This window comes from Pteronotus mesoamericanus, unplaced genomic scaffold, assembly GCF_021234165.1.
Source record: "Pteronotus mesoamericanus isolate MK-2021 breed Mesoamerican mustached bat unplaced genomic scaffold, CSHL_Meso_final contig_349, whole genome shotgun sequence".
Lineage (NCBI taxonomy): Eukaryota > Metazoa > Chordata > Mammalia > Chiroptera > Mormoopidae > Pteronotus > Pteronotus mesoamericanus.
In genome coordinates this window covers 383,266-406,415 of record NW_026555138.1, presented here as the reverse complement: position 1 = coordinate 406,415, position 23,150 = coordinate 383,266, and the positions used below count along the sequence as shown (strand labels likewise).

Here is a 23,150-nt window from a genome sequence, read left to right as displayed (position 1 = left end):
GGGGCGCAGGGGACGGGGGCCACCTGTCCTTGGACCCCCGAGGTCCCCTTTCCGCATCTGTCGTCAGCACCTGCCTTCCCTTTGAGGGGACAAAAATGAAAGGGTGCCCGATTTCTACAGTAAAATTTATTTCACTGTCACAAGCGAGGACCAACGGTTATAAGTGACCCTACCAAGAAACCCAGCAGGAGAGCCGGCAGCACCCGGCACACTTCTCGGGACCCACCCACTCAGCCTGGGGCCGCTGGCTGCGGGGCTGAGCCCGCCGGTCCATGGCGCCAGGACCCAGCGCGTGGACGCGGCCTGGGCGCCAGGGACACAGTCCGGGGCAAGCGGCGGCACTGAGCGTCCAGCAGAGGGAGGCGGACTCAGAAAGCCCCAGGGGCAGCCCCGCGCTCTGCTCCTGGAGTCCACGTTCTGGCCCGGCCAAAATGTATAAACCCACCCACGCTGTCTGTCCTTCAGGAACGAGGTCTGTTCAGAAGTGGGTGGAGACTCCACGCAGCGTCCCTCTATCTGTCCTGTCCACTGAGCTGGAACACAGGGAGAGAGGGGACCTGTTACCTGGGAGCACCGGGCGAGCAGGCGGGTGTTGGCAAGGGCGCAAACCACCACTGTCCAAGAGGCGCAGCCCCTCTGCCCGCCAGCGCTGCCGGGGGGCCTGCGGAGGGTGGGGCCCGGGCCGGACCGAGGGCCTCATCTGAGTAGCAGCCAATCGGGATGAACCCCATCGTGCGCCACTGGAGGGCGGCCCTTCCCTTAAACCCCTGAAGTCGCGACCCAATCTGCCTGAGTCGAGAAACCAGGAAACGGCGCGGCTCGAACCCCGCAGGACCCGCTCCAGCAAGCCCTCGGGGGCCCCTGGGCTCCCCCGGCCACTGGTGGAAGAGGTCAGAGCCCAGGCCCGGGTCCCACGCAGGGGGCCCGCTGCCTCGGCCCCCAGCCCCTGTGGGAGCGCCGGGCCGACTCCCAGCTTCCGTGAAGTGACGGCAACAGGACCTCGACACGGCCTTCATCTCCCTCCACCTAACGACAATGGCAGCAGGCGACAGCTCAGCCCTGAACCACCCGAACAGTGTGGAAACAGGTGCCGGCTCACGCTGGGCCAGCCTCTGGCTCCCCCCCGCCCCACCCCTAGGCCGGAGACAGGGCTGCAGCCAGGGGGTGGGGCCTCTGACAGTGGAGGGGACAGTCGCAGCTGGAGGGCGGGGTTCCCAGGACATCTGCCTGGGGGCCCCAGGAACCTGAGCAGGCCCAGATCCCGCAGGCGGAGCTCCCCCGCCTGCCACGTGCTTTCCCAAGACAGCCGGACCCAGAGGCCGACGGCCCCCTCCTGCAGAAGGACCCCTCGCAGCGGGGGACACCTGCTGAGCCTCCCCGGAAGCTGCGCTGGCTGCCACCTCCCCGCCTGTGGGGCTGGGAACCGCGAGCGCGTCAGGGCTCTGCGGCGCGGACCCGGCCCCACAGATGCTGTGGGGCTCCGCCCGCCCTCCAGGCAGGGGGAGCGCCAGCCTCACAGCTCAGGACCCGCCACCCCGACTTGCCGCGGCCCGGCCGTGGGCGCCGCTGTGTCTCAGGGAACCAAAGCCGTGGCTGCCGCGCAGACTCCAGACGGCCCTGACGGCCGGCCCTGCGTTCCCGCTCCACCCCTGGAAGCAGGCCCTCAGTGGGCCTCCCGGTCCCTCAACGGAGGGGACGAGGACCGCCACGCCTGACCCGTGCGCACAGGCCGCAGGCCGCCCAGGCAGGGCCCGGGCCGGCACTGACAGCCGGTCCGTGCACCTGTCACCCGCCCAGCCCAGCGGGCTCCGGCGGGAAGCCCGGCCCCGGAGGCCCCGCCTCGCACCCACCTTCGCAGCCTCCCGCTGGACCAGGTCCTTCATCTCTTCCGTCCAGCCCAGCAGCGCCACCAGCCTTTCCACGCTGTCAACCAGGTCCCCCAGCTGCACCACGTCCCTGCTGCGAGGACGCCAGGCACAGGACTCCACAGCTTCCCGGTTCATGAGCACTCGGGGCACTGAGCTGCGCACGGCCTCACACAGGCTGGCAAAGGGCTCCACCTGAAAAGCTCCCCAACGTGAGGGGCCCGTCCAGCCTCCTGTGCCCCCAGGAGAGCGGCGCGAGGCCTCAGGGAGGGAAAGCCCGCCACCTGCTTCGCCCCCTCCGAGCCCCGTGCCGGGCACAGGTCCCGCGTCGCAGGCTCACCGCCCCTCCCCGCAGGCCACGCCCCCACCAGCAGGCCACGCCCCCACCAGCAGGCCACGCCCCACAGGACGGCCTGACCAGCGACCCCTCTCGTGCTCTGTCCTTGCTCCCTGAGCACAAGACCGGCCCCAGGCTGAGTGTGAGCGCGACAGCTGCCACTTCCCGGACACCACTTCACCCTCCTGCGTGCCCCCAGCCAGTGACCCTCCAGCTGCCAGCGCCACGCGCACGTGGCCGACACACCAGCGGCAGCGGTGCTGACACCTGCTCCCTCTCTGGGAGGAAGCGGCTCCCTTCCTCCCTTTCACGGTAACAGTTTCCAGCGGTTGAAGGCCTCAGTGTTAGGGGGTGTCAAAGTAAAAGTAGGAAAGGGGTGGCGGGCGTGACAACCGAAGCCGGGTGAGGCTGAGCTGACGTGGAATGCCACCACATCAGTTCCTACATGAAACAGTAGAAAAATAATTTTTAAAAACCTCACCACCACAAACCAATTGCAAAAGAGGTTATATGTGACAAACAGCTTATATTGCTGATTGGTAAGCAAACTTAGGAACATTTTACACAGCTTATGGACTTACATTTGTAACTTAGGAACAGAAAAAGAAAAGGATCCCATGAAAAACGCTAAGAGGCACAAACGTGCGCCCCGAAGAGAAGAAACGTGGTGTCAGTGCCCGACACGCGACTCCCCTGCACGCGCTGCTGCTGCCGCCGCCCCCGCCCGGCCGCGCCACCCCGGACCCTGCTCGGTGTGAGCAGCGTCTCTGCCAAGCAGGCCCTTATCACGCGCTCACTGCAGAACACGCAAAAAGGCACGCACGTGGATGCGCGCGGCCGTGTTCCCCCACAAACGCTGGAGGCACTGTTTCCTTTGCTGACCGCCGGGAGGGATGACTCCTTCCTTTGCTCTACTGCTCTACAGAATGTATAAATTTTTGAAAAACAATGATATGGTACTTTTAGATTCGGGGGGAGGGCTATTTTGATTTCACTTACAAAACAGAGGGGACTGGCAGCCCCTGTTCCACGCCTGGCGCCCCCAGCCAGGCCCGGCGGGGGTCCCACCCTGGCCCCGCTCGGGCAGCCCCGCTCCTACCTCTGGGCCTTCCGGCCTGCCCGGCACGTCCACTCAGCAGCCCCGCACGCTCCTCCTATCAGCTTGACCGGTGCCCCACCCCCGCCCACCGGGCCCCTTGTCTCAGGAAATCAGCCCCGCCCTGGCGTGGCAGCTGCTCAGGCCATAGCCCCGGACCCCACGGGAGCCACACTGCCCCGCTGACCGCTGCACACGCACGGCTCTACGGCCCCTGGGTCACCGCCTGTGCCACGCCAGTCTTGTGGTCTGTTCAGGACACAGCAGCCGGAGGGACGGGAGTCAGCCCGCCATCGCTGACGCACCCGGCACCGTGGCAGGCGGCCACAGACCGTGGGGCAGCGTCCCCCCGCGATGTCTCCCTCTCACGCTCCCGCCTGCTCCAGCTCCCAGCCAGTCCCAGCCCCGCTCGACTTTCTGTGCCACGCGCCACGTTCCCCCAGCACAACCCGCTCGTGACGCTCGCGGTGCACCCTGGCCACCGGGCTGGCTGGGCCGCAGGCGCAGGTCATTCTGGCCCATCAACCCTGGCGCCTCCATCCGGCCAGGCCCAGCCTGTGTTCGGCTCACCTACCCTGCCCTCCTCACATCCCTTACGAACTTCCTGGGCATCAGACCCACAAGGGGCTGCTTCCCACACCCACCCAGCAGGCGAGCTCCCCGGCTCCTCAAACGCAAAGGCCCGCAGCCGAGCGCAGCACCTCCCCTCCTTCCCGAATCCTCCACACTGGCAAGTGCTCTGAGCCCCCAGGACCTGGCCAGTTCCTCCGTCGCCGTCTCTGGTCCTCTAAGTGCCTCCAGGCTGCAAGTGCCGCGGTCCCCGTCCTCGGTCTCTCTCACGGTCACGTGGTCTGAGCATGCCCAGCGCCCTGCCTTTTTCTGGACCAGCCCCGGGACGCCTGCTCGTTCCAGTGCCTGCCCCTGGCCCCCGCAGGGTCCCTGGTCCGCGCCGTCCGAGTCTGTCACCGGGGCTGGCGTCACACTGGCCTGTGACCCGGGAAGCCCGCTTCCCCTCCCCCGCGCCTCCCACTCCCACTCACAGCACTGCCAGACCTGGCGCCCTCCTCCCCACCCTGCTGCTCCCTGGGCCCAGAGCACCTGCTTCCCCAAGGGGGGCCCACTCGCCTTCCAAGGCCCCCTCAGGCCCCGCCCCCAGCTCGGACACACCTTCAGGGAGGTCCCGAGGATGAGCAGCAGGTCTGCAGTGGGGAAGTCCACCATGTGCAGGAAAAACCGCTCCGGCAGCGCCTCCCCGAAGAACACGACGTCAGGCTTCACCACGCCCGTGCAGGCCGCGCAGCGGGGGACCCTGTCCTCCATCACGGCGGCCTGGGGAGCACGAGAGGACGGGCTCAAGGGAGAGCGCACAACGCAGAGAAGAGCAAGGCAGAACAAGGCAGGACGTTTCATACCCAACAGCTGAGCAGGGCAATCAGCCCCCACGTAGGGAGGGGAACCAAGAAAAACGGAATCCCCCCGGAGGGCAGCCCGGGGCAGGACAGGCCCCCCTGCTAGGCTTCCGGGAATCCGCCCGGACAGCGACCAGCTGGAGCTGTCGAGGAGGCTGCATTCGGCTTCGGGGAGATTTTTTGAAGACTCTTCCCACGCGTCCGCCCATCGCATGAGGAGCGGTTTACAAGCCACCTGCCCACACCGCGCCCCCTGCTCAGCACTTGGACCCAACTGGCAAGGCCCCGTGCCCCCGCTCCCGGTTCCCCGGATCTCTCCCCACGCGGCTATTGTCTCTGTTTCCCTGGACGAAGAAAGTCCTCAAGGAGAAGCGTTTTGCCAACGTGGAAGAGGTGAAACAAAAAAATGGCAGAAGCACTACAAGGCATCAAAGCTGACACACTCAAAACCTGCTTCGAGCCGTGGGGAAGGAGTCTCGGTGGGCCTAGCGTGTCCAGTGGAGAGCGCTGTGAGGGTCGCTGACATTTAAACATGTAAGAACAAATACCCAATTTTTTATAAGTAAATTCCTGTCCCCCAGCTTCTACATGCCATTTTACCCATTTGGTTTCCCAGAGCCCCCCCAAAACTTGGAGAGGATCACACGCTGTGATCCTCACTCTGTGCCGCTCTGACAAAGGGAACTGAGGGGACAGGGAAGGGTCAGGGGTCGCCAGGGGCAGGGAGGGCGGGGACGGGGCTGACGGATGCGTAGGTCCGGGTCCCTCTCAGGGTTTCCATTAGGAAGCGGTGGTGGCCGCACGACCCGCGACGGAGATGCCAGTGCTACGCACCTGTCACCACCGTTAACTCCACGTGTGAGTCCCGCCTCAGCAGAAAATAAAAGACAGGGTCCCGGGCCACAGCGGCGTTTCCTTTCCATCTTTAAAGTGTTCGTTCAGTCCCACCCAACTCTCCCTGAGGGGCCCTGCCCCACAGAAACCCCCAGAGGCAGGCGGGGGGTAAGCACAGGCCTCCGTGCTCTGTTGCTGAGTAAAAAATGCAAACACCTGGAACAACCCACAAGAGGGGCGGCCCAACGCAGCCCTCTGCAGTCACTGGACCGGAGCGGACCTGTGCTGCTGACAGGCTATCCGTGGGATTCCGCTCAGCAACGAATCGAGCTGTGTGGGGGAGGCGCACACGTGTGCGTGGGACAGGCATCAGCATTACACACCGAACTCCCACAAGTGGTGGGCACAGGTTCACCTGTCCCACGTATTTCTTCGCCGCCTTAATGTTCACAAGCACGTGTTACATTTCTAATTTTAAAACCAAGAAAAGCATTTACACCATGACCGCTCCGTCTCTGTGATACCCGCTCATGAAGCCCCGCGTGTCCAGACCGCCCACCGCGAGCGCAGACGGGCCCGCCGCCTGCGCGACAGCTCACCCAGAAGCCCTCCCCCGGGGAGGGTTTTCCGCAGACGGTGCAGGTGGCAGAGGCGAAGGACCCGTGCGCTTCGACCAGCTTGGAGCCAGGGATGCCCGACGCTGAAAGGGAAACCACAGCTAAGCGCTGCTGCTCCGGGGGAGGGGGGCGGTGCACCGCTTCTGGGCCGGGGGCCTGGGGAGGAGTCCCAGCCCCTCAGAAGCCTGAAGTCCCTCCCTCCGCCACGCGCGGGGCCAGGAGCGGGGAGAGGGCTCTCAGACACAGCGAAAGCAGCCTGTCCCAACAGCACACGCACATTTGAGGTGCGTTCCAACGAACTTCATCCGACGCGTAGGAAAACACTTCCTATTCTACAGCCACCAGATAAAGGTGAGAAAATAATAGAAATGCAATAAATTTCCAAAAACAGTGGAAAAACAGACAAGCGGCGACACACTGTGAGTGGTGCGTTACCGCTGTCAGCGTCGGAAAAGCTGGAGGGGGACGGACAGGGTCCCGCTGCTGCGGCCGCCCCGCCCCGCCCGCCGCCCCGCAACCCGCCGGCCTCCAGCAGCCCCGGCCAGGCGCCCCGCCTCCCCCCAGGCCTGCCCTGCGCGTCCCGGGGAGCAGACACCGTCCCCACGGGGCGCCCGCTGCTGGACAGCCCTCCCGGCCGGGAAACATCTCCCTGCAGCCGGGGTGACCCTTTCTGTCGAACCAGGAGCCGTGCGGCCTGGCCAGTCGGCCCTCGGCCCGTCGGGGTGGCTGCAGGGAGGGACAGGGCCCGGTGCCTGCTGGGAGTCACTGCTTGTGGCCACTGTGCAGACACAGCCCAGACATCGTCCACTCTCCCGGAGTCTGGTAGCCTAAGGAGGTGTTATGTTTTCAGGGTGTTTATCTTCTACAGATACCCATGGTGGAATTACAGACGAGTTTATTTTCTTTTTTGGTATTTACTTTTAGATTAAAGTTATACTGTGAGGAACTTGCCTCCAAATAATCTGGGGTGAGAGGGAAGACCGGGGAGGGCCTGAGGAGGACAAGAGGGTTCCTCCCGTTCCCCTCTTTACTTTCACAGGCTTGAAAAATTCCACAACAACATTTCTGAAGAGGGGCCATTGCATGGGATGAGCAAAGCCACAGGCTCCTGACGTCCGCCCCAGGGCGTCTGCGCCCGGAAGGGGCCGGGGCCGGACCGGGGTGGAGGGAGGCCGGGCGGGCGGGACCCACCTCGCTCGAGCCCGTCGATGTTCTGCGTGTAGAGCCGCAGCAGCAGCCCCTTGTCGTGCAGCAGGCGAAGGAAGTAGTGGATGGCATTGGGCCGGAAGTTCCCCGGGCGCAGGTTCTTGGCCCACGAGAAGAAGGGCCTGGGGTTGTCAAAGAAGAACGAGAGCTCAAAAACGGCCTCAGGGTAGGGGACGTCCCAGTGCTGCAGGGCGCTGTAGAAGCCGGACCCGGGAGACCTGCCGAGAGAGGCCAGAGCCGTTAGAGGCCCAGGCAGCGGAGCGGCGGGGGCGCGCGAGCGCGGAGCAGGCGTGGAGCGGGCACCTGAAGTCCGGGATGCCACTGGCTGTGCTGATGCCAGCCCCCGCCATGACCACCACCCTCTGGCAGGCCCGGGCTCGAATCAGCTCCGCGATGTCCTGTAGGAAGAGCTTCTCCTTCTTCCTGTCGCCTCCATTTCCAAAGGCACTCGAGACAACAGCCGAAAAAGATATGGGCGTCCTTCCACCTGCGATACTGACAGAAAAGGAGAGCGGTCAGGGACCGCCACCAAGCAAGTCCGGCTGGTGCTGGAGAGTGAGACGTCCCCGCCCCACCCGCAGGATGGCCACACAACCCCTCCTGTTCCTGACGGCCCCTTCCCCATCACGAACATGTAAGGGGCTCCAACAGAAAGCGGTCTCAACGCAGAAAGTGGGACTCATTTGGGGGCAAAAAGAAATCCTGTGAATGGGAAGTGGGCAAACGAGGAAAGCAACGTGGCAACGTTTCCCAAGTCCGGCTCCCAGAGGCCAGTGCTGGCTCTGCCCCGAGCCCAGAGCCCCTCTGCCGGCCAGGCGCTCGCTCTGCCAGGCCCTCCACACACACACCTGGGGTGCGACCGAGGTGCGGTGCCGTTATTCAAAGGAGGTTAAACCTCTCTGACTTGACTCCAAATACCGTCAGGATAAAAAGCAGGTTCTAGAGACCATCCCACAAAGAGACGCTCGTGACATCCCAACCCCGACAGCCAGGGGCTCGACAGCCAAGGGTTCGAACTGCGGCCGACTCCACACCCACAGCCAATCGGCACGCGGCTCTCGTCACGGCCGACGGAGGGGACCTGCCGGCACGCAGCTCCGGGTGCCCTCTCAGCAGGGCCCTCGTTGGCGTCACCACGCTGCACCGCCAAGCCCTCCACCTCCTGGTGTCAGGCTGGTGCCCCGCCCAGAGCCCGTGACCACGAGGCCCTGCTCGGGCACCTTCCTGCACCCCAGGGCCAGCACCCGTGACTTCGGCATACCGACCCCTCCACCGCGACCGAAGACAGGCAACAAAGTGAACGGGCAGCCTCCCCCGACGATGACGGCCCCACAGTGACCACAGACCTAAGCACAGCGCACCGAGTGCTCCCTCAGCTCCCCTGCGGCACGTGGAAGAAACACGCCCCCTGAACGCACGTCTTTAGACGCGGCAAGGCCATTCGGAGCTTACCTTCTGGGAGGGCAACCCTGACTCCCTCTCGGTTTGCTCTGTCGTCATGTTTCCTTCGGCTCCTTACAGAACCAGCACTACCACCTCTGCGCAGTGGCCTGCTCTGCACACGCCTGCGGGGGTCTCCCTGCAGCTCTCCGCTCCTGCGGGGCTCTAACCTCTGAGCACCGCCCGTCCGGCTGCGGGGACGGCCCTCACGCGCTCCTGCTTCCAGCCGGACAAGGGCTCCCCAGTCCCTGCGCCCACCCAGCTCCCTCTCTCCACTTCCAGGTGCCCACATCCCCCGAGTCGAGCTCGGCTTCTCGTGAGGCCACCGCTGAGCCCAGGGAGAAGTCACTGCCCCTCCTCTGAACAGTGCCAGCGCTGGCTCCCCGCCCCCCTTAGGGTCACCTCTTCCCGTCCTGCACTGGCCCTGTGGGGCTGCCTGGCCCTGCTCTGTGGCCAGCGACCTGCAGTTCTGGGACTTGCTTGCCTCTCAGTCCACGTGCATCCTTCATATCATCCCCTCTCCTGCCAGACAAAGCCTCACCAGGGTTATCCAAAGGACGGGCTTCTGTAAGGCGTACAACGAAACAAGAAAGTGACAAGGGACAGCATACATGCAGGGCCGAGGGCACCAATAGGAGCCAGAGCCCGAGCCCGCTGCCTCTCTCCTCGTCACTCGGATGCCCTGCGCCTCAGCTGCCAGAGCCCAGCCAGGCAGGGAGAGAGGCTCCCACGGCCTTGCCTGAAAGGACCCACGGCCGTCAACCTCCGGCCAGGCCAGCGGCGCTCTCTCGCCCCTGCTCCCGCACGGATGCCTTGGCTCTGAGCACGCTCGCTGCAGCGAGGACCTGCAGCTCTCCTCCGCGTGCATGTCCAGAGGGGCTTTCCAGTGGGAACGGTCAGGTGCTCAGGCAGGAAAGACGACGCTCTGGCTCCACCATGGCACTGAAACCCAGCATTTACTGAGCTCCTCCTAAGTGCGAATTGTTGTGAGAACTACAGGCAGAATGAGAGGAAAGGCGTGATAACATGACTTACGCTAAATACAAATTTTGGTCTTCACAGCTCTTTTCAACCATACCTGAGCTTACGTTAATGCGAGACCCGGAAAGCCCCTAAGGATGTTTCCAGGGGAACCAACGCAGAGGGTAGAGGGTGGGCGCCTCTGAGAACAGCCAGCAGGAGGGAGACTCAGAGTTCCCCAGCCTGGGGAACCCGGAAGCATTCCTGAGCCAGGCCCCAGGCCCCAGGCCCCAGGCCCCAAACACAAGGACTGAGCTCCTTTGTTGGGACCCTTCCAGACCCTGCCCTGTCTCTTCATTTCTTTATTCGTGTCTCTTAACGTCCTTTGCAATGAACCAGAAATTGAGCGAGTAAACTGGTCTCCTGAGTTCTGTGAGCTGCTCTGGCAAATGAGTCCAACCGGAGGGGGTGGCGGGAACCTCAGAGCTACAGCCCCTCGGGTCAGAAGCACAGATGACAGCCTGGAGTGGCTTCTGGAGGGGCCGTGAGGGGGGCTGAGCCCTCAGCAGCGAGTGCCTGCTGCGTGGGAGTCCTGTCCAGGGACCCCAGGCCATTGTTCATCTGTGTCAATGCTCAGGGACAGAATTTCACCGCACGTCTAGGATGCACCTAAGGTGTGTGCCTTCAAGTCCACATGTCACGCGGAGTGAGACTCGCTGGGAGCAGGGGCGCCCTGAGGAGCGAGCCTGGCGCTGCCTGGGAAAGGGGAGCAGACCGGACTCCGTGCGGAAGCCCCACAGTCAGAACTCAGAGGCCGCAGACTCCGGCTGCCGGCCGCCCACGCCTCCCGCTGCCGGGGACAGCGGCAGCCAGTGGCGGTCTGGGCCAGGCCGGCCTCTGCGCAGCTCCTGTGGTTCAGGCCACCGTTCCGCCCGGGCTGCCCTCACAGCCGCCGCAGGTCTGGGGTTGGAACGAGTTGCACGAAAGTGCCGCCAGCACCCGCGTGCCCTCCGCGCCTACAGCAGAGCTTGGCACAGAATAAGAGCTGAACGGTTTCTCGAGTGAATAAAAGATTCCTATCACTTTGTCAAACATTTCGCCAGTATTTGTAGAAGCTGCGTAAGACGGCGTCAAGCACCGTCCCACTCCTTCCTTAACTCTTCCCACTCACCCAACACTGGGCATTTAAATTAGTGTCCTACTAAGGGCGGGCCTGTAAGCAGGCTCAGCTCCCAGACTGGGATTCCAAGCGCTACAATTTGTGCAGAAGGAAGGGTACGAACGCGTGCCGGTGGGGGCATCGCCTACGCGACCTTCACGGGGGACAATGAAGCGCGTTCCGCTCCACACCCAGGAGTCCCGTTACTAAGAGTTGATGGAAAAAGTGCGCTACAGACGAGGCGAGTCACCACAGCGTTATCTGCAACACTCGAGACCGGAAACCGCCCCAGCAAGAGCACGGTTACGAACGTCGGGGGGCGTCGGGTTAGCGGAACGCCGCAGAGGAGCACCGAAGACAGAAGGGCACTTGGAAAAGGAAGGAAGTCCAAGGCGTGCTGTTGCGGGGAAGGCTCCTAAGCACACTCCGAGCTCTAACCGCGGCGGTGTCAACAACGGACACGCGACACCGCGAGAAGCAGCGAGAACCGAGCCGGAGACGGACAGCACACTCCCCGTGCCCCGTCGGCCCGTCCACCAGGCGGGGGCGCCTGACAGCTGCCCCGCCGGGCTCCGAGCCCTCTCCGGGCTTTCACCCCGGCCTCCGGCCTCCACGGCAACATGGCCCCCGCCGCCCGCCCCGCGGCTGCTACCCGGACGAACCGAGGCCGGCAGGCCCAGGCCGGCTCACGGCCCGGGCCCCAGAGCCTGAGAGCACGAACAGCACGGCGAGCCCAGAGCGCCATGTTCGCCGCAGCCCGCTCGCTCCCTCGTCCCGGAGCGTCAGGGGCGCCTCAGCTCGCTCGTTCCACCCCCAACCCCGCCCCGCCCCACCCCACGCGGCCCGGGATTGGTAGGCGCCGGGTGGGGGCGGTTCCCTACGCGGCAGAGCTCCACACCGAGTCCAAAGCCGGAGCCCGCATTTCTCTGTCCCGTACCCGACCTTTTTTCAGTCGGGATGGTGGTGACGCTTCTCGACCGCTGACTCTGATCGAAAGACACTACTAGGAACGTACTATCTTCTCCCTACTTGAGATGACGAACTGCGGCTCTCACGGCCGCGGCGCCGGAAATCCGGACCAACCTGGGGCCCGGAGGCACGGTTACCCTGACAACCAACGGGCGCCCCGGGCCGAGGACGGCGCTCCCGGCCTGCCCCGCGCGGCGCGGCGCCGGAAGTGAGTGAGCACTTCCGGCCGCCATCCCTGCGGCACAGACTTTTCGGTGGTGCTGCCGTCCTGTGTTTTTTCGCCGTCATGAAGGACGTAACCGGCTTTCTCCAGCAGAGCCAGAGCTCGGGGCCGGGCCAGGCCGCTGTGTGGCACCGTCTGGAGGAGCTCTACACGAAGAAGTGAGCGCCACGCCGAGAGGGCCGGCGGACGGGGCGAGAGGAGAGGGGAGGCGGGGGAGGGCGGGGACCCCGAAGGGGAGGCGGCGGGAGTGGTGACAGCGCACGGGGTGAGGGTTTGGGGGTCCTGGGGTTGCTTCCTTCCTGGCCAAGGGGCTGTCCTGAGGTCTGAACTCCCTTCTGGTTTAGGAAGAGAGTTCAGGGCTGGCCTGTGATTGCAGCTCTCGATTCCGCGCGGGTCAGGCTGTCCCCCGTTTTGGAAAGCAGACCCTGTGTCTTGCACGTGGCCTGTGTCCACAGCCGTCCTCCGCGTGGGTCTGCGGCGCATGACCCTGAAGCCAGGGCAGTTTTGCCCTTTTCCGCGTCGCTTCTGCGGATGGGTACGCGCTGGGGTGCAACTCCTGCTCCCCTCGCCCGTGGGCCCCACATTCCACTGCGCTTCATCTCGGGCGTGTGCGGCTAGATTGATCGCAGTTTGGGTTTGTTTAGAAATAGCATGAATTTCAGAAAGGTTAGATTGTCATTTCTTAAGCTGGCTACCCCAGCGTTCAGCATGGTGCACTTCAGGTAGGCATTCGATACGTGTTTGGCACGTGTTCACCTTTCTGCCTCACCAGTTTGTGAGAGAAAGTTCTCAGTATTTAGCAAACAATTGCCTGTGTTAGGTACCACTTTGTATTTTTTCAAAGCATTTTATTTGCATTTTCCATAATTAGCTTTCTGTTTTAAAGGTGCTGGTGTTCAGAGGTGTTCTGTGCTCACTCATTTAATTCTTAAGCCTTCCCATCCGGAGATGAGAACACTGGAGCTCGGTTTGAGCTCCATCCCTGAGACTCTCAGTCGATAGACAGAAGGGTCAGGATCTCCCCCTGAATATGTGTGATTCCAAAGTTCTCGTTTCCAGCTGAACTTCACAGGAACCCTTTGAGGTGTCCAGGAGGGTGTTCTCCATTTATAGCTGGGAAACAGAGCGTTGAAGGGGAGAGGTGGTCTCGGGGACAGGACCGCAGAGGAGCCCAGCCAGGAGAGGGCGCGGGTCGGTCAGCACCTGGGTGGGCACCCGGCCGGGTGTGCGGTGCGGCCGGGGGACTCTGCTGTGTGATCGGACGGTCTGGCCGAGTGTCTGGGTTGGGTCCAGGTCTTAAGGGCCTTATGTTTTCCAGGTTGTGGCATCAGCTGACACTTCAGGTGCTTGACTTTGTGCAGGACCCATGCTTTGCCCAAGGAGATGGCCTCATTAAGGTATGTGATGTGTCGGATTATGTAAATATGTTCAAGGACTTTTTAAGATCAGAGGCGGGACTTACAAGGTCACACCACCCTGTTGAGCTGTCACTCTGTGTCGGGTGCTGTTCTCGGTGCTTCGCTCCCTGGCCGGTTGGCTCCCAGCAGCACTAGGAGCCCGGCGCTGCCGCCGCCTGGCTTTTCGCCTTTGGAGCAGCACCCAGAGATTAAGTGCTTGCTGCAGGTCACAGCTACTAAGTGACACACATTCGGTCTCGTAAAGCCCCAGACTAAAATACTGTTTTATAGTGTGCTCTCAAATCCCACTGTTGTACTACTGTACTTTTAGAAAACTGTTATTCAAAACCGAAAGTTCAGAACCAGCTGGGGGGGGTAGGGAACAGAGAGAGGGCTCCCCACAGGATCTCCCCCATCACTGACTGCCTGCTGGCGCGACCTTTGTCCTGGGCCCTGTGGAAAAGAGAGAGCCTGAGGCGTGCGGCCGGGGCCTGGAGGGCGGCGCGGCGTCCGCAGCAGGCGCCACCTCTGCAGCACAGCACATGGTAGAGTTGTTGCAGCATGAAAAACCCCTCCCTGCCCCGGCTGCTCGCAGATCTGAGAAAGCTGAGTGGGTCTGCTTGCTGCTCACTTCCTCTTCACAGCTTCCTGGTGCCTTTCTCTTGGATTCTGAATGAATCAGAGGTCGATGCCTGCGTGGAACTGAGAGCCCGTTCGCAGTGACAGCTTGAGCCCCTTGCCCTGCACACGACACCCCATGTGCCCACAGCAACACTCGCCACCTTAGTGCCCCCCAGCCCCAAGACCTGCTGTGGTGCATACCCGTCAGCGTGACGTTTACACTCAAGGGAGCGTGTGATCCCCTGTAAGCCTGGACAGTGCGCTGGGCTGTGTGAAGAAGGGGTAAATTAGGGCTGTCTTTCTATTTGTTTCCTAAGGGTCTGCATCACAATGATAGAAAGTTTATAGTTGCTCATTTTTATTCTATGCTTTCTCGTCTTTAACACAGTGCATACTGCTCACGGGTTTTCTCGTGTTTCGCGCGCCATCTGTTACAGACTTTAGATGTCAACACAGTGTCTTGTCCACATCGAATGAAATGATCTCATGGGTGGAAACCGTGCAGGTCAATCTACAAAAAACTATATAATTGCACGAACCCCTAAAGCGCTGCAGTTACATTGTATTTTGGACATTCGACCCTGGCATATGTCTGAGAGATTTCTATGGGGTACGCAATGTGTTAAGACATTTCCTATACATTGCAAAGTATTTCCTCAACCTTGTAACGTGACATTATTCAGGTCAACAAACTTAAGTTTAGTAATTTTGAAGACAAAACCTTTAAAAACTGTTGGGACCTAGTGCACATAACTTTCACATAGATCGTATTCGTGACTTCAGGAGTAGTTTTGAGTTTCTGGGCTTCGTGGACGTCTCTCTGCAGAAGGTTTTCTTTTCCTTACGTACTTCCACAGGTTACGATAGGCATTAGAGCTGTTGAAGTATTCCCTCTTAACAAAGGAAGGTATCACTGAAATCGTCCTTTGTAACACAAAAACCTTTTAACTTACGTTGCTTTTTGTTGGGTGACAGAGTCACTGTATGACTGGTGGCTACAGGGACATGACTTGTGTTCTCCCCCCGAGGGTCACTGAGAAATCACTGACACAGCGGTCCAACACGTGTGTCAGTGGGAAATGGTCGCCACGGTCAGCTCGCCCATCCCCTGTCGCCGCCCAGACACCCCCCGCGCGGGCGGGGTCAGTCTCCCGCCTCCTACAGAAGCTGGGGCGCTCCGGCTCGGCGACGGCAGGCTGTGGCCACGCTCCCCCTGGACGCGCCGTCTTACGGGGGGGGGGTTGTACCTTCCCACCCCCTTCGCCCGTTTCACACTCTGCCCCCTGCCCCTGGCAACTCCCAGGCCGGTGTCCGTAGCTCTGCAGTTTGGGCTTTTTCAGGTTACGCGTGTAAATGAAGTCACAGTGTTTGTCCTTCTCCGTCTGGCTCATTTCTCAGCATAACGCCCTCCACGTCCCTTCCGGCCGCACAGGGCGGGACTTTCTCTCCTTGCGGCCGGGCAGCACTCCTGTGGGCAGATAGGCACGTGCCACACTCGTGCGCAGTCTTCTGTCTTCATGTCCCAGAGGCACTTCGGACTCGCTCGCCCTAACTTGACCTTGCCTGGAGGCTCGCTCTCCCTGCTTTGCCCAGCTTCCCGGCCGTGAGCTCGGCGGTCGTACTGGGCTCCCCGTCTCTGGGACCTGCCCAGAGCCTCACCGGCAGCGCCTTCCGACCGCGCGTCTGTCCCACTGCCGCCGCTGCCTCGGCCGTTCCCGGTGCTGCGCTCTGCCCCTGGTCGCGCTCTGCCCGTGAGAAGTTCTCGCAGAGCACGATGCAGGCTTTCCTTCAGCACTTGCTTGTTCCCGCCTGGAGTGTCTGCCCGGCTGCCTGTCTTCCGCTCCGCACTTGTCGCCCGTTTGCCCCCTCGGGGCTCATCGCCACTTCCGGGACAACCTCTGCAACCGCCTTGCGTTGATCTCTCTTGCTCCTGAGCTCTCGGGGGTGCGGGAGGTCTTTCCTTCGTTGTGTGCACGTCTCTGCGGCTGGACGCTCTGAGTCGATTGCACCGGCAGAGTCGGAGGACGTGCCCAAAGAGTTGGCTGCCTGGCTGAGGAAGCTGGTGACAGATGTGACCTGCCTGCAGTCGCCTAGAATCTGTTAGGTCACTGGGCCTCTCAGACCGGGAGTCTGCCTGCCTTCGAGTGCTTTGGAGGGAGAACCGGCTGGCCCTCGGGAGGGTTTCACAGGGCGGGTTCTGGTTCCGAAGCTGGAGAGCCCCGCCTCCCTGTCTCCCTCCACCGGCGACCGTGTGCGACCGTGTGCGTGAGCCGGGGCCCGGGGACGGGCCTCCCGCTGAGCGTGTGCACGGGGCCAGCGGTGGGGCGCGCGCCGCGGCGGTGTCTGCGGTCTGGGCTTGGTGGAATGAAAGGCGTCCTGTAATTCCTCTCCCTGTTTTGGCTCCACAGCTCTATGAAAACTTCATTAGTGAATTTGAACACAGGTAACACCCTTTCATCTACTTTTGACTTTGAGAATGAAAACATTGATGCTTGCTGGCACTCAAAGGCTGGTGGTTTTATTTCAGGGTGAACCCTTTGTCCCTGGTAGAAATCATCCTTCACGTGGTCAGACAGATGACGGGTGAGTCTTGCTTGTGTCTGAGGGGAGCGGGTCCCGGTGGCAACTGCAGTGACCCTGAAATACTAGTCAATCCAACTTTTGCACTTTGGTAGGAAATATCGGGTTCTAAGTTGTATTTTTGTGACTTTTATATTCTAACCCTAAAGTTTACGGCACCCAGAAGTGTTCTGGTTGGTAGAAACCAGTCGGTAAAGAGACTGTCTTGGCTCTTCTCCCTTGTTCTGCTCTCTGTTCTAGACCCTAACGTGGCTCTGACTTTCCTGGAGAAGACCCGTGAGAAGGTCAGTGTGGTGTTGGAGCCAGGCCTCCGGGAGCGGGAGGGCCGGTCCCTGCGCGTGCGCGGCCGACACTCCCTGTCTGCGCCGCCCGCAGGTGAAGAGCAGCGACGAGGCCGTGATCCTGTGCAAAACCGCGATCGGAGCCCTGAAGCTGAACGTCGGGGACCTCCAGGTCACGAAGGTGAGGTCGCCGCGATGCAGGGCCGTCGTCTCCGGTTGCTGTGCGTGTGTGTCTGTGTGTGCCCCAGGCCACGCGAGGGCACGTTGCTGCCGTGTTGCCCCTGCCCGTACACAGAGGGGTCTGCCTGTGGGACAGCTGCGTGTCCCCGAGGCAGGAGTCGTGCAGCCGGGCTGGTCGCGGCCCCGGGGGCCTGTGGGCGGCGTCAGCCGCTCACGGACTGGCCCGAGCTGCGCGCCCGCCTGCGTCTGCACCCCGATTCACTGCCCAGGTTTCCTGTCTGTGTTGGCGCCGTCCTTGGTTTTCCTCCGGTGTGGCCTTGGGGACAGGAGTGGGTGCGAGTGTCAGGGAGACCCACTTATGTGGTCCGTGCGCCTGGTTTAACCGCAGACCGCGCGTGTATTTTTGGTTGGTGTGGGTTCTGGGGGAATAACAACATTGAAAGAAGTGCCAGGGACAAGGGTTTATGCCCTCGTTGTCCTAAAGAAACCTGTTTCTTTTTACCTCGCGGCTGAGCACTTGTACGCACCTGCTGCCTTTGTTTTGAAATATTTAAAAGCTGTGAAACGCCATAACGGAGGCTGGAACGGGCAGCCTCCCCGCCCCCCGCCCCAGCTTGGGATGCAGCTGGCGTCTGGGCCCCGGCCCCCGGCCCCCCCAGCTCTGCTGCTCCTGGGGGCGCGGCCCTGCCCTCGTGCCCCGCTAGGTCGGGCTGTGCAGCCCTGGGGGACGCGCGGCGTTGCTCGGCCTCGCTGGCTGGGCGCGAGGCGTGGGGGCCGTCGCTGACGTGGGTGCCCGGCGGCCTCTCCCCGTCACGCGGTCTCGCGGCGCAGACCCTCGCAGCGTCGCTGTCCGGCGCTCGGGCGGCCGTTTCTGTCGCGAGCCTGTGCGGTCGCGTCGCTGTGCCAGGCTCCTTGTCTCGCCAGGCGGGCGCGGGCCTGTGGGTGAGCCGGCGGGTGTGTGGCGGGTGCTGTCCACCGGGGCCAGGCAGTGCCCAGGGATTTCCCGCCAGGCTCTTGCCCCCACGGCGCCCGTGTTTTTGGCGCCTGCTGTTTTCAGACTGGTCAGTTCTTGCCGGGCGCATGGAGGTGGAACGGTGTCGCGCTGGGAGTGCACTTTGCGCGTCGTGGTTGTGGGGGTTTCCTGACCTTTCTGGGCGTCCACCTCCATGCGTTGCCCGCGAGCGTCCTCTGCTCCCCCCGTTTTCCTGTGCCGCTCGGGTCCTCCTGGGCTGTCGGAGCTCCTTCTAGGCCTTAGCTCACTGTCCCCTGTGCGTCACGCGTGCCGTGCCTCTGTGACTCTCCTCGCTTCTGTCCTTTTCCCTGTGTTTTGTGTGAGCTGCAGTCTCCCGTGGTAGCGCAGTCACATGTCCTGGGGCCTCGCTTGTGCCGTGTAAGCTCACGACGGCGCGAGCAGAGAAGGAAGGCGGCCTTGCCTCCCCTGTGCAGGAAACCATCGAGGACGCTGAAGCGATGCTCAGCAGCCTCCCAGGCGTGACCTCCGTGCACAGTCGCTTCTACGACCTCTCCAGCAAGTACTACCAGACCGTCGGGGACCACGCGTCCTACTACAGAGACGCTCTGCGGCTCCTGGGCTGCGTCGACATCAAGGACCTGCCAGGTGACGCGGGTGCTCGTGCACGCCCCCGGCGCGTCCGGCAGAGCGCCCTCCCGCCCGGAGGCGGCCTGTGCGGTTGGAGGGAGAGGTGCTTAGGCTTGAGTTTCAGGCGAAAACCAGGCTAACTGCTCCCTCCCCCAGCCCTGCTCCTGCCCCTCACAGGTCTTTGTGACGGTGCAGCCGTGTCGGCGCCGGACCTCCCTTCTTGCCCCTTTGCAGGGGCTCTTCTGAAAACTGGATTGCTAGGCCCAGGGCAATAAGTGACAGGGGTCTTTCAAGGATTTCAGTGGAAAGAAAGGTGACCGCTGAGCTTGGGGGAAAGTGCAGTGACTGCGTGTCTGGTCTCGGCACGTTTCGGAGGTCTCTCGCGGCGTGCCGTTGCGGCCGCTCCGAGAGGAGGCCGGAGGAGGTAAACAGAGGGACTGCGACTCCCCGTCCAAGGCAGGGGACGCAGGGAGCCCAGAACTCGAGGAAGCAGACGGTCGGGAGATGCCACGGTCCCTCCGATTTAGGGGAAAGTGAGCGAGGGAGTGCTTGCCACAAAGCCCGCGGCTATGGTTTCACGTGTGGCAGAGCCGACCCAGCCATTTGAAGGAGGTGACGCGTGTCAGGGCTCGGCTGCGACCGTCCCAGGACACGGCTCTGGTCCTGTACGTGAGGTGGTAACAGCCAGACAGGACCACCGCTCGTCACTGGCGCGTGACGAGGGGTGGTGTTGTCCTAGTGCCGGAGCAGCAGGAGAGAGCGTTCACGTTGGGCCTGGCGGGACTTCTCGGCGAGGGAGTGTTCAACTTCGGCGAGCTCGTAAGTGGGCCCCGGGCAGGCTCCCCCGGGGGCACCGCGCTCCGCCGCTAACCGCCTCTTCCTCGCAGCTCATGCACCCCGTGCTGGAGTCCCTGCGGGGCACCGACCGGCAGTGGCTGATCGACACCCTGTACGCCTTCAACAGCGGCAACGTGGAGCGATTCCAGGCTCTGAAGGCCGCCTGGGGCCAGCAGGTCAGTCTGGACTGGGCTGGCCGAGCCCTCCTGCCGCGGCCTCGGGGTCTCTGTGTCTGTGTCCACTCCGAGGTGCTTCCTGGGCCCCTTGCCACCCCCGCCCGGCGCGGGGGCAGCAGGCTGAGGCGGCGGCCCCGCTCCCACCAGCGGGCGGGGTTGCGAGGGGGCTGCGGGCTCGTCCCAGGCGCGCGGCCTCGGGTGCACGAGGCTGGAGTTCGGCAGGCGAGGGGCGCCCACAGCAGGGGCAGGGGTTGCGGGGAACAGGCGCTGGGCAGGGAAGGCGCCTCGGGGAGCTGGGGACCGGGGAGCAGAGGTGCTCAACAAGGACTGGGGCTTTCACGGCGTGTGCATCGTCAGTGACGTTGGGTTAGGAACACCGTTTGTTGTTCCGCTTACTGATGCGTCACTGGTTGCTTCCTGTGTGTGCCCTGACCAGGCATCGAACCCGCAGCCTTGGCCTATTGGGACGATGTTCCAGTCAGCCGAGCTATCTGTCCAGGGCATGTTACGATTTTTGTTCTTTTCTGAAACTTTCACGTTTCTCAAAGTTGAAAACCACTTGTAGAATTCGCCCATAGCGAAGTGGGGCGGGTGCAACCACCGTGACGAGGCAGAAAGCAGATCCAGCCAGACCCCACCCTAGTCATGCCCTAGCACCTCGGAGAAGAAGGCGAGGGCCCCGGAGGAAGCCGGCCAGCCTCGGGGCCGAGGGGGCTGCTGCGCGCAGGCCAGCTGTGCCCGCCCGAGCCCCAGGCGCCCCGTGGGGCCGGGCCTGCGGAGACGGCCCCCTCGGGGCTCCCACAGCAGGGCTGCAGCCGCAGCGCCGCCTCTGGGGCGGGGCCCGAGCTTGGCAACCACCCTTTCCTCCACCTGCAGGGTGGGGGTGCCGGCCTGGCCTCGGGACTGTTTCCTCGATAAATCACTAGCTGGGCCCTCACCCCAGGAGGCGTCCTGGGGCTCGGGAGCGCCCCTCAGAGGGCACAGCACGCCCGTCCTTGTGCCGGGGTTTTCCTGGCCCCAGTGTTGGCGGCCTTGGTGTCGCTCTTTCCCACCCAGTTCCTTGGCTTGGAAAACGGCCCTTTAGCTGGGCCTTGCTCCGCTGAGTCGCTAAGCAAGTGGAGTCCCGAGGACTTGGAGCCGACCGCAAGCCCCGTGCCCCAGCGTCCGTGTCTGGGCCTGCCTGTCCCTGTCCCCTGGGCCGCTCAGGGGCTGCTCTCTTCCCCCCACAGCCTGATCTAGCCGCCAACGAAGCTCAGCTTCTGAGGAAAATCCAGCTCTTGTGCCTCATGGAGGTAAGCCGGCCGCCAGGGCCGTCGGCCCGGATCCAGGCTCTGGGCGCAGCAGCGAGGGGAGGGGCTCCGCGGAGACAGCAGCGCCAAGGCTCCCCCGCCGGCCCTCCCGCCCTCCGGTCCCTCCTCCGCCACGTGCTTCCCCGGGAGTTTCCGTCTGGGCCTCCGTGTCAGAGGCCCGGCCAGGCCCCTGGGCGGAAGGAAGGAGCCACCCCCTCGTTGCGCAAGCCGTGCATCCCCCGCGCACGCATCTGCCTCTCCCACTAGAGTGGGAGCTCGTACGCGGGGACCCCAGATAGCCCGGAATTACTTTCTGGCGGGCGGCCCCCACGGGGCCGGTGCTCCAGGAACCGCCCGGAGCAGGGCACCAGCCGGCACGGTGCTGAGAGGCTGCGCGCGGCCCCAGGGAGATTTTCCGAAGACTCTTCCAATATGTGTGCCCGTTTCACGATGGGTGATGTACGAGCCACCTGCCCACGCCGCACAGGTGTTCGGTTTCTGACCAAAAACAGCATGACCTCCATGCCCCCTCCCAGCCACTCACCCAGTCTGCCCCCAGGGACTGTCTCTGGTTTCCCCGGGTGAGAGCATCCTCAGAGGGAAGCCTGTTGCCGGTGTGGAAGAGGTGGGACAAAAAACCGCAGAAGCACTAACGGCATCAAAAGCAATGAGTTCAAACACTGTTTTGAGCTGTGGAAAAACACGTCGATAGGCGCGTTGCATCTTGAAGAGCACACGGTGTTTTATAAGTGGATTCCAGGTGTTTGGGGTCCAGCAGTGTCCCCAGCTCCAAGTACTGCTCCGAGTGAAGTTAGTGTAGAAAACCACCACCCAGCCCTCCCTAAGCACCGAAAGCTTGTTCTTAATAGCGTTCATGACTGACGTGAAGAAAACCCAAGGGTAGGGGTACTGATGTCTGTTTTCGGAGCCAGTATGAACAAAAATGTCCTTCTCAGTCTGTTCTCTGACCGGTTTTATCTGGAAACAGTTAATAAAACTTTTTTTCAGATGACTTTCACACGACCTGCCAATCACAGACAACTCACTTTTGAAGAAATTGCCAAAAGTGCTAAGATCAGTGTGAACGAGGTACAGTTCTTGGGCTCGGGGTGTTCCAGGGGCTCCGGCTCAAGACGCGAACCCCGCAGGGAAGCGGGGTGTTGCCGCACCGCTCACGCAGCCCCCCTCGCCCAGGTCGAGCTGCTGGTGATGAAGGCGCTCTCGGTGGGGCTGGTGGAGGGCAGCATCGACGAGGTGGACAGGCGCGTCCACATGGCCTGGGTGCAACCCCGCGTGCTGGACCTGCAGCAGGTGACGTGGCGAAGCGCGCGGCTCCCCCGGGCATCGGGCTGGGTCCGTGTCCTGCGTTTGCTGTGGACGGGAGCCACCTGGGTGGAAAGCGCCGCCAGAGGCGGCTCCGCAGAGCGAAGCGCAGCTGCAGGCACTGCGGGCTTCTCCGAGAACACGATGTGATGCCAGCCCGCGATGCGAACCCTGTGTTTAAACAGCGATTACGATAGCAGGGCTGGTCTTGCCGGTGATGCCTTTAATCTTAAAATTGGCCCTCTGCTCGGCTGCGTTCCTGCTTGTGGGATTTGAGCTCAAACCCATCTGGCTCACATTTGCTGCAGGTTAATCCTGTGGGTTTCCTCTGTTCCGTCTGCTTCCTTTCATGCCAGTTTTTGAGAAGAAAGTGCCCCTGTGGCCACGGGCTGGGTCGGTGCCACCTCCCGCACCCCACCCCCGCTCGCCCGCCCCTCCGCAGTCCACCCCAGCGTGGCCGGACGCCCAGGGTTGCCCGGTCGGCGCCCTGACGCCCCGTGGCCCTGCTCTGCCCGCAGATCCGGGGGATGAAGGACCGCCTGGAGGTGTGGTGCGCGGACGTCAGGAGCATGGAGATGCTGGTGGAGCACCAGGCGCACGACGTCCTCACCTAGCAGCCTGCCGGCCGGACTCACAGAGGCGGGGGGCTCTGCAGTGCTGGTGGGGGCCGCCCTTGCCGTGGAAGCCGCTGTCGCCGCTGCCCGGGAGCCTAAGGGGCGGCCCTGGGAGTGTGGGGCCCGCTCCAGTTGGA

General features: G+C 62.8%; 2 protein-coding genes across 3 annotated transcripts; one reads left to right on the top strand and one right to left on the bottom strand.

Annotated features, from left to right (window-relative positions):
- Positions 1 to 62: 62 nt before the first annotated feature.
- Positions 63 to 12,048, bottom strand: SIRT3 (sirtuin 3). Of its 2 annotated transcripts, none has more exons than XM_054576835.1 (7): positions 11,939 to 12,048; positions 7,668 to 7,859; positions 7,350 to 7,582; positions 6,141 to 6,241; positions 4,466 to 4,627; positions 1,851 to 2,060; positions 63 to 533 (listed from the first exon to the last, which is right to left on the bottom strand). In XM_054576835.1, the coding sequence occupies exons 2-7, from the start codon at positions 7,712 to 7,714 to the stop codon at positions 513 to 515; spliced, it is 774 nt and encodes a 257-aa protein (XP_054432810.1). In that variant the 5' UTR covers positions 7,715 to 7,859; positions 11,939 to 12,048; the 3' UTR covers positions 63 to 512. The 2 variants fall into 2 exon arrangements, with proteins under 2 accessions (XP_054432810.1, XP_054432809.1); XM_054576834.1 differs by lacking the exon at positions 11,939 to 12,048 and adding an exon at positions 11,586 to 11,717.
- Positions 12,049 to 12,099: 51 nt separating this feature from the next.
- PSMD13 (proteasome 26S subunit, non-ATPase 13) lies at positions 12,100 to 23,150 on the top strand. Its single transcript, XM_054576833.1, has 13 exons — positions 12,100 to 12,273; positions 13,434 to 13,512; positions 16,542 to 16,576; positions 16,661 to 16,716; positions 16,954 to 16,997; positions 17,089 to 17,175; positions 18,621 to 18,792; positions 19,514 to 19,593; positions 19,662 to 19,787; positions 21,017 to 21,079; positions 22,085 to 22,165; positions 22,271 to 22,387; positions 22,918 to 23,150. The coding sequence occupies exons 1-13, from the start codon at positions 12,179 to 12,181 to the stop codon at positions 23,011 to 23,013; spliced, it is 1,131 nt and encodes a 376-aa protein (XP_054432808.1). The 5' UTR covers positions 12,100 to 12,178; the 3' UTR covers positions 23,014 to 23,150.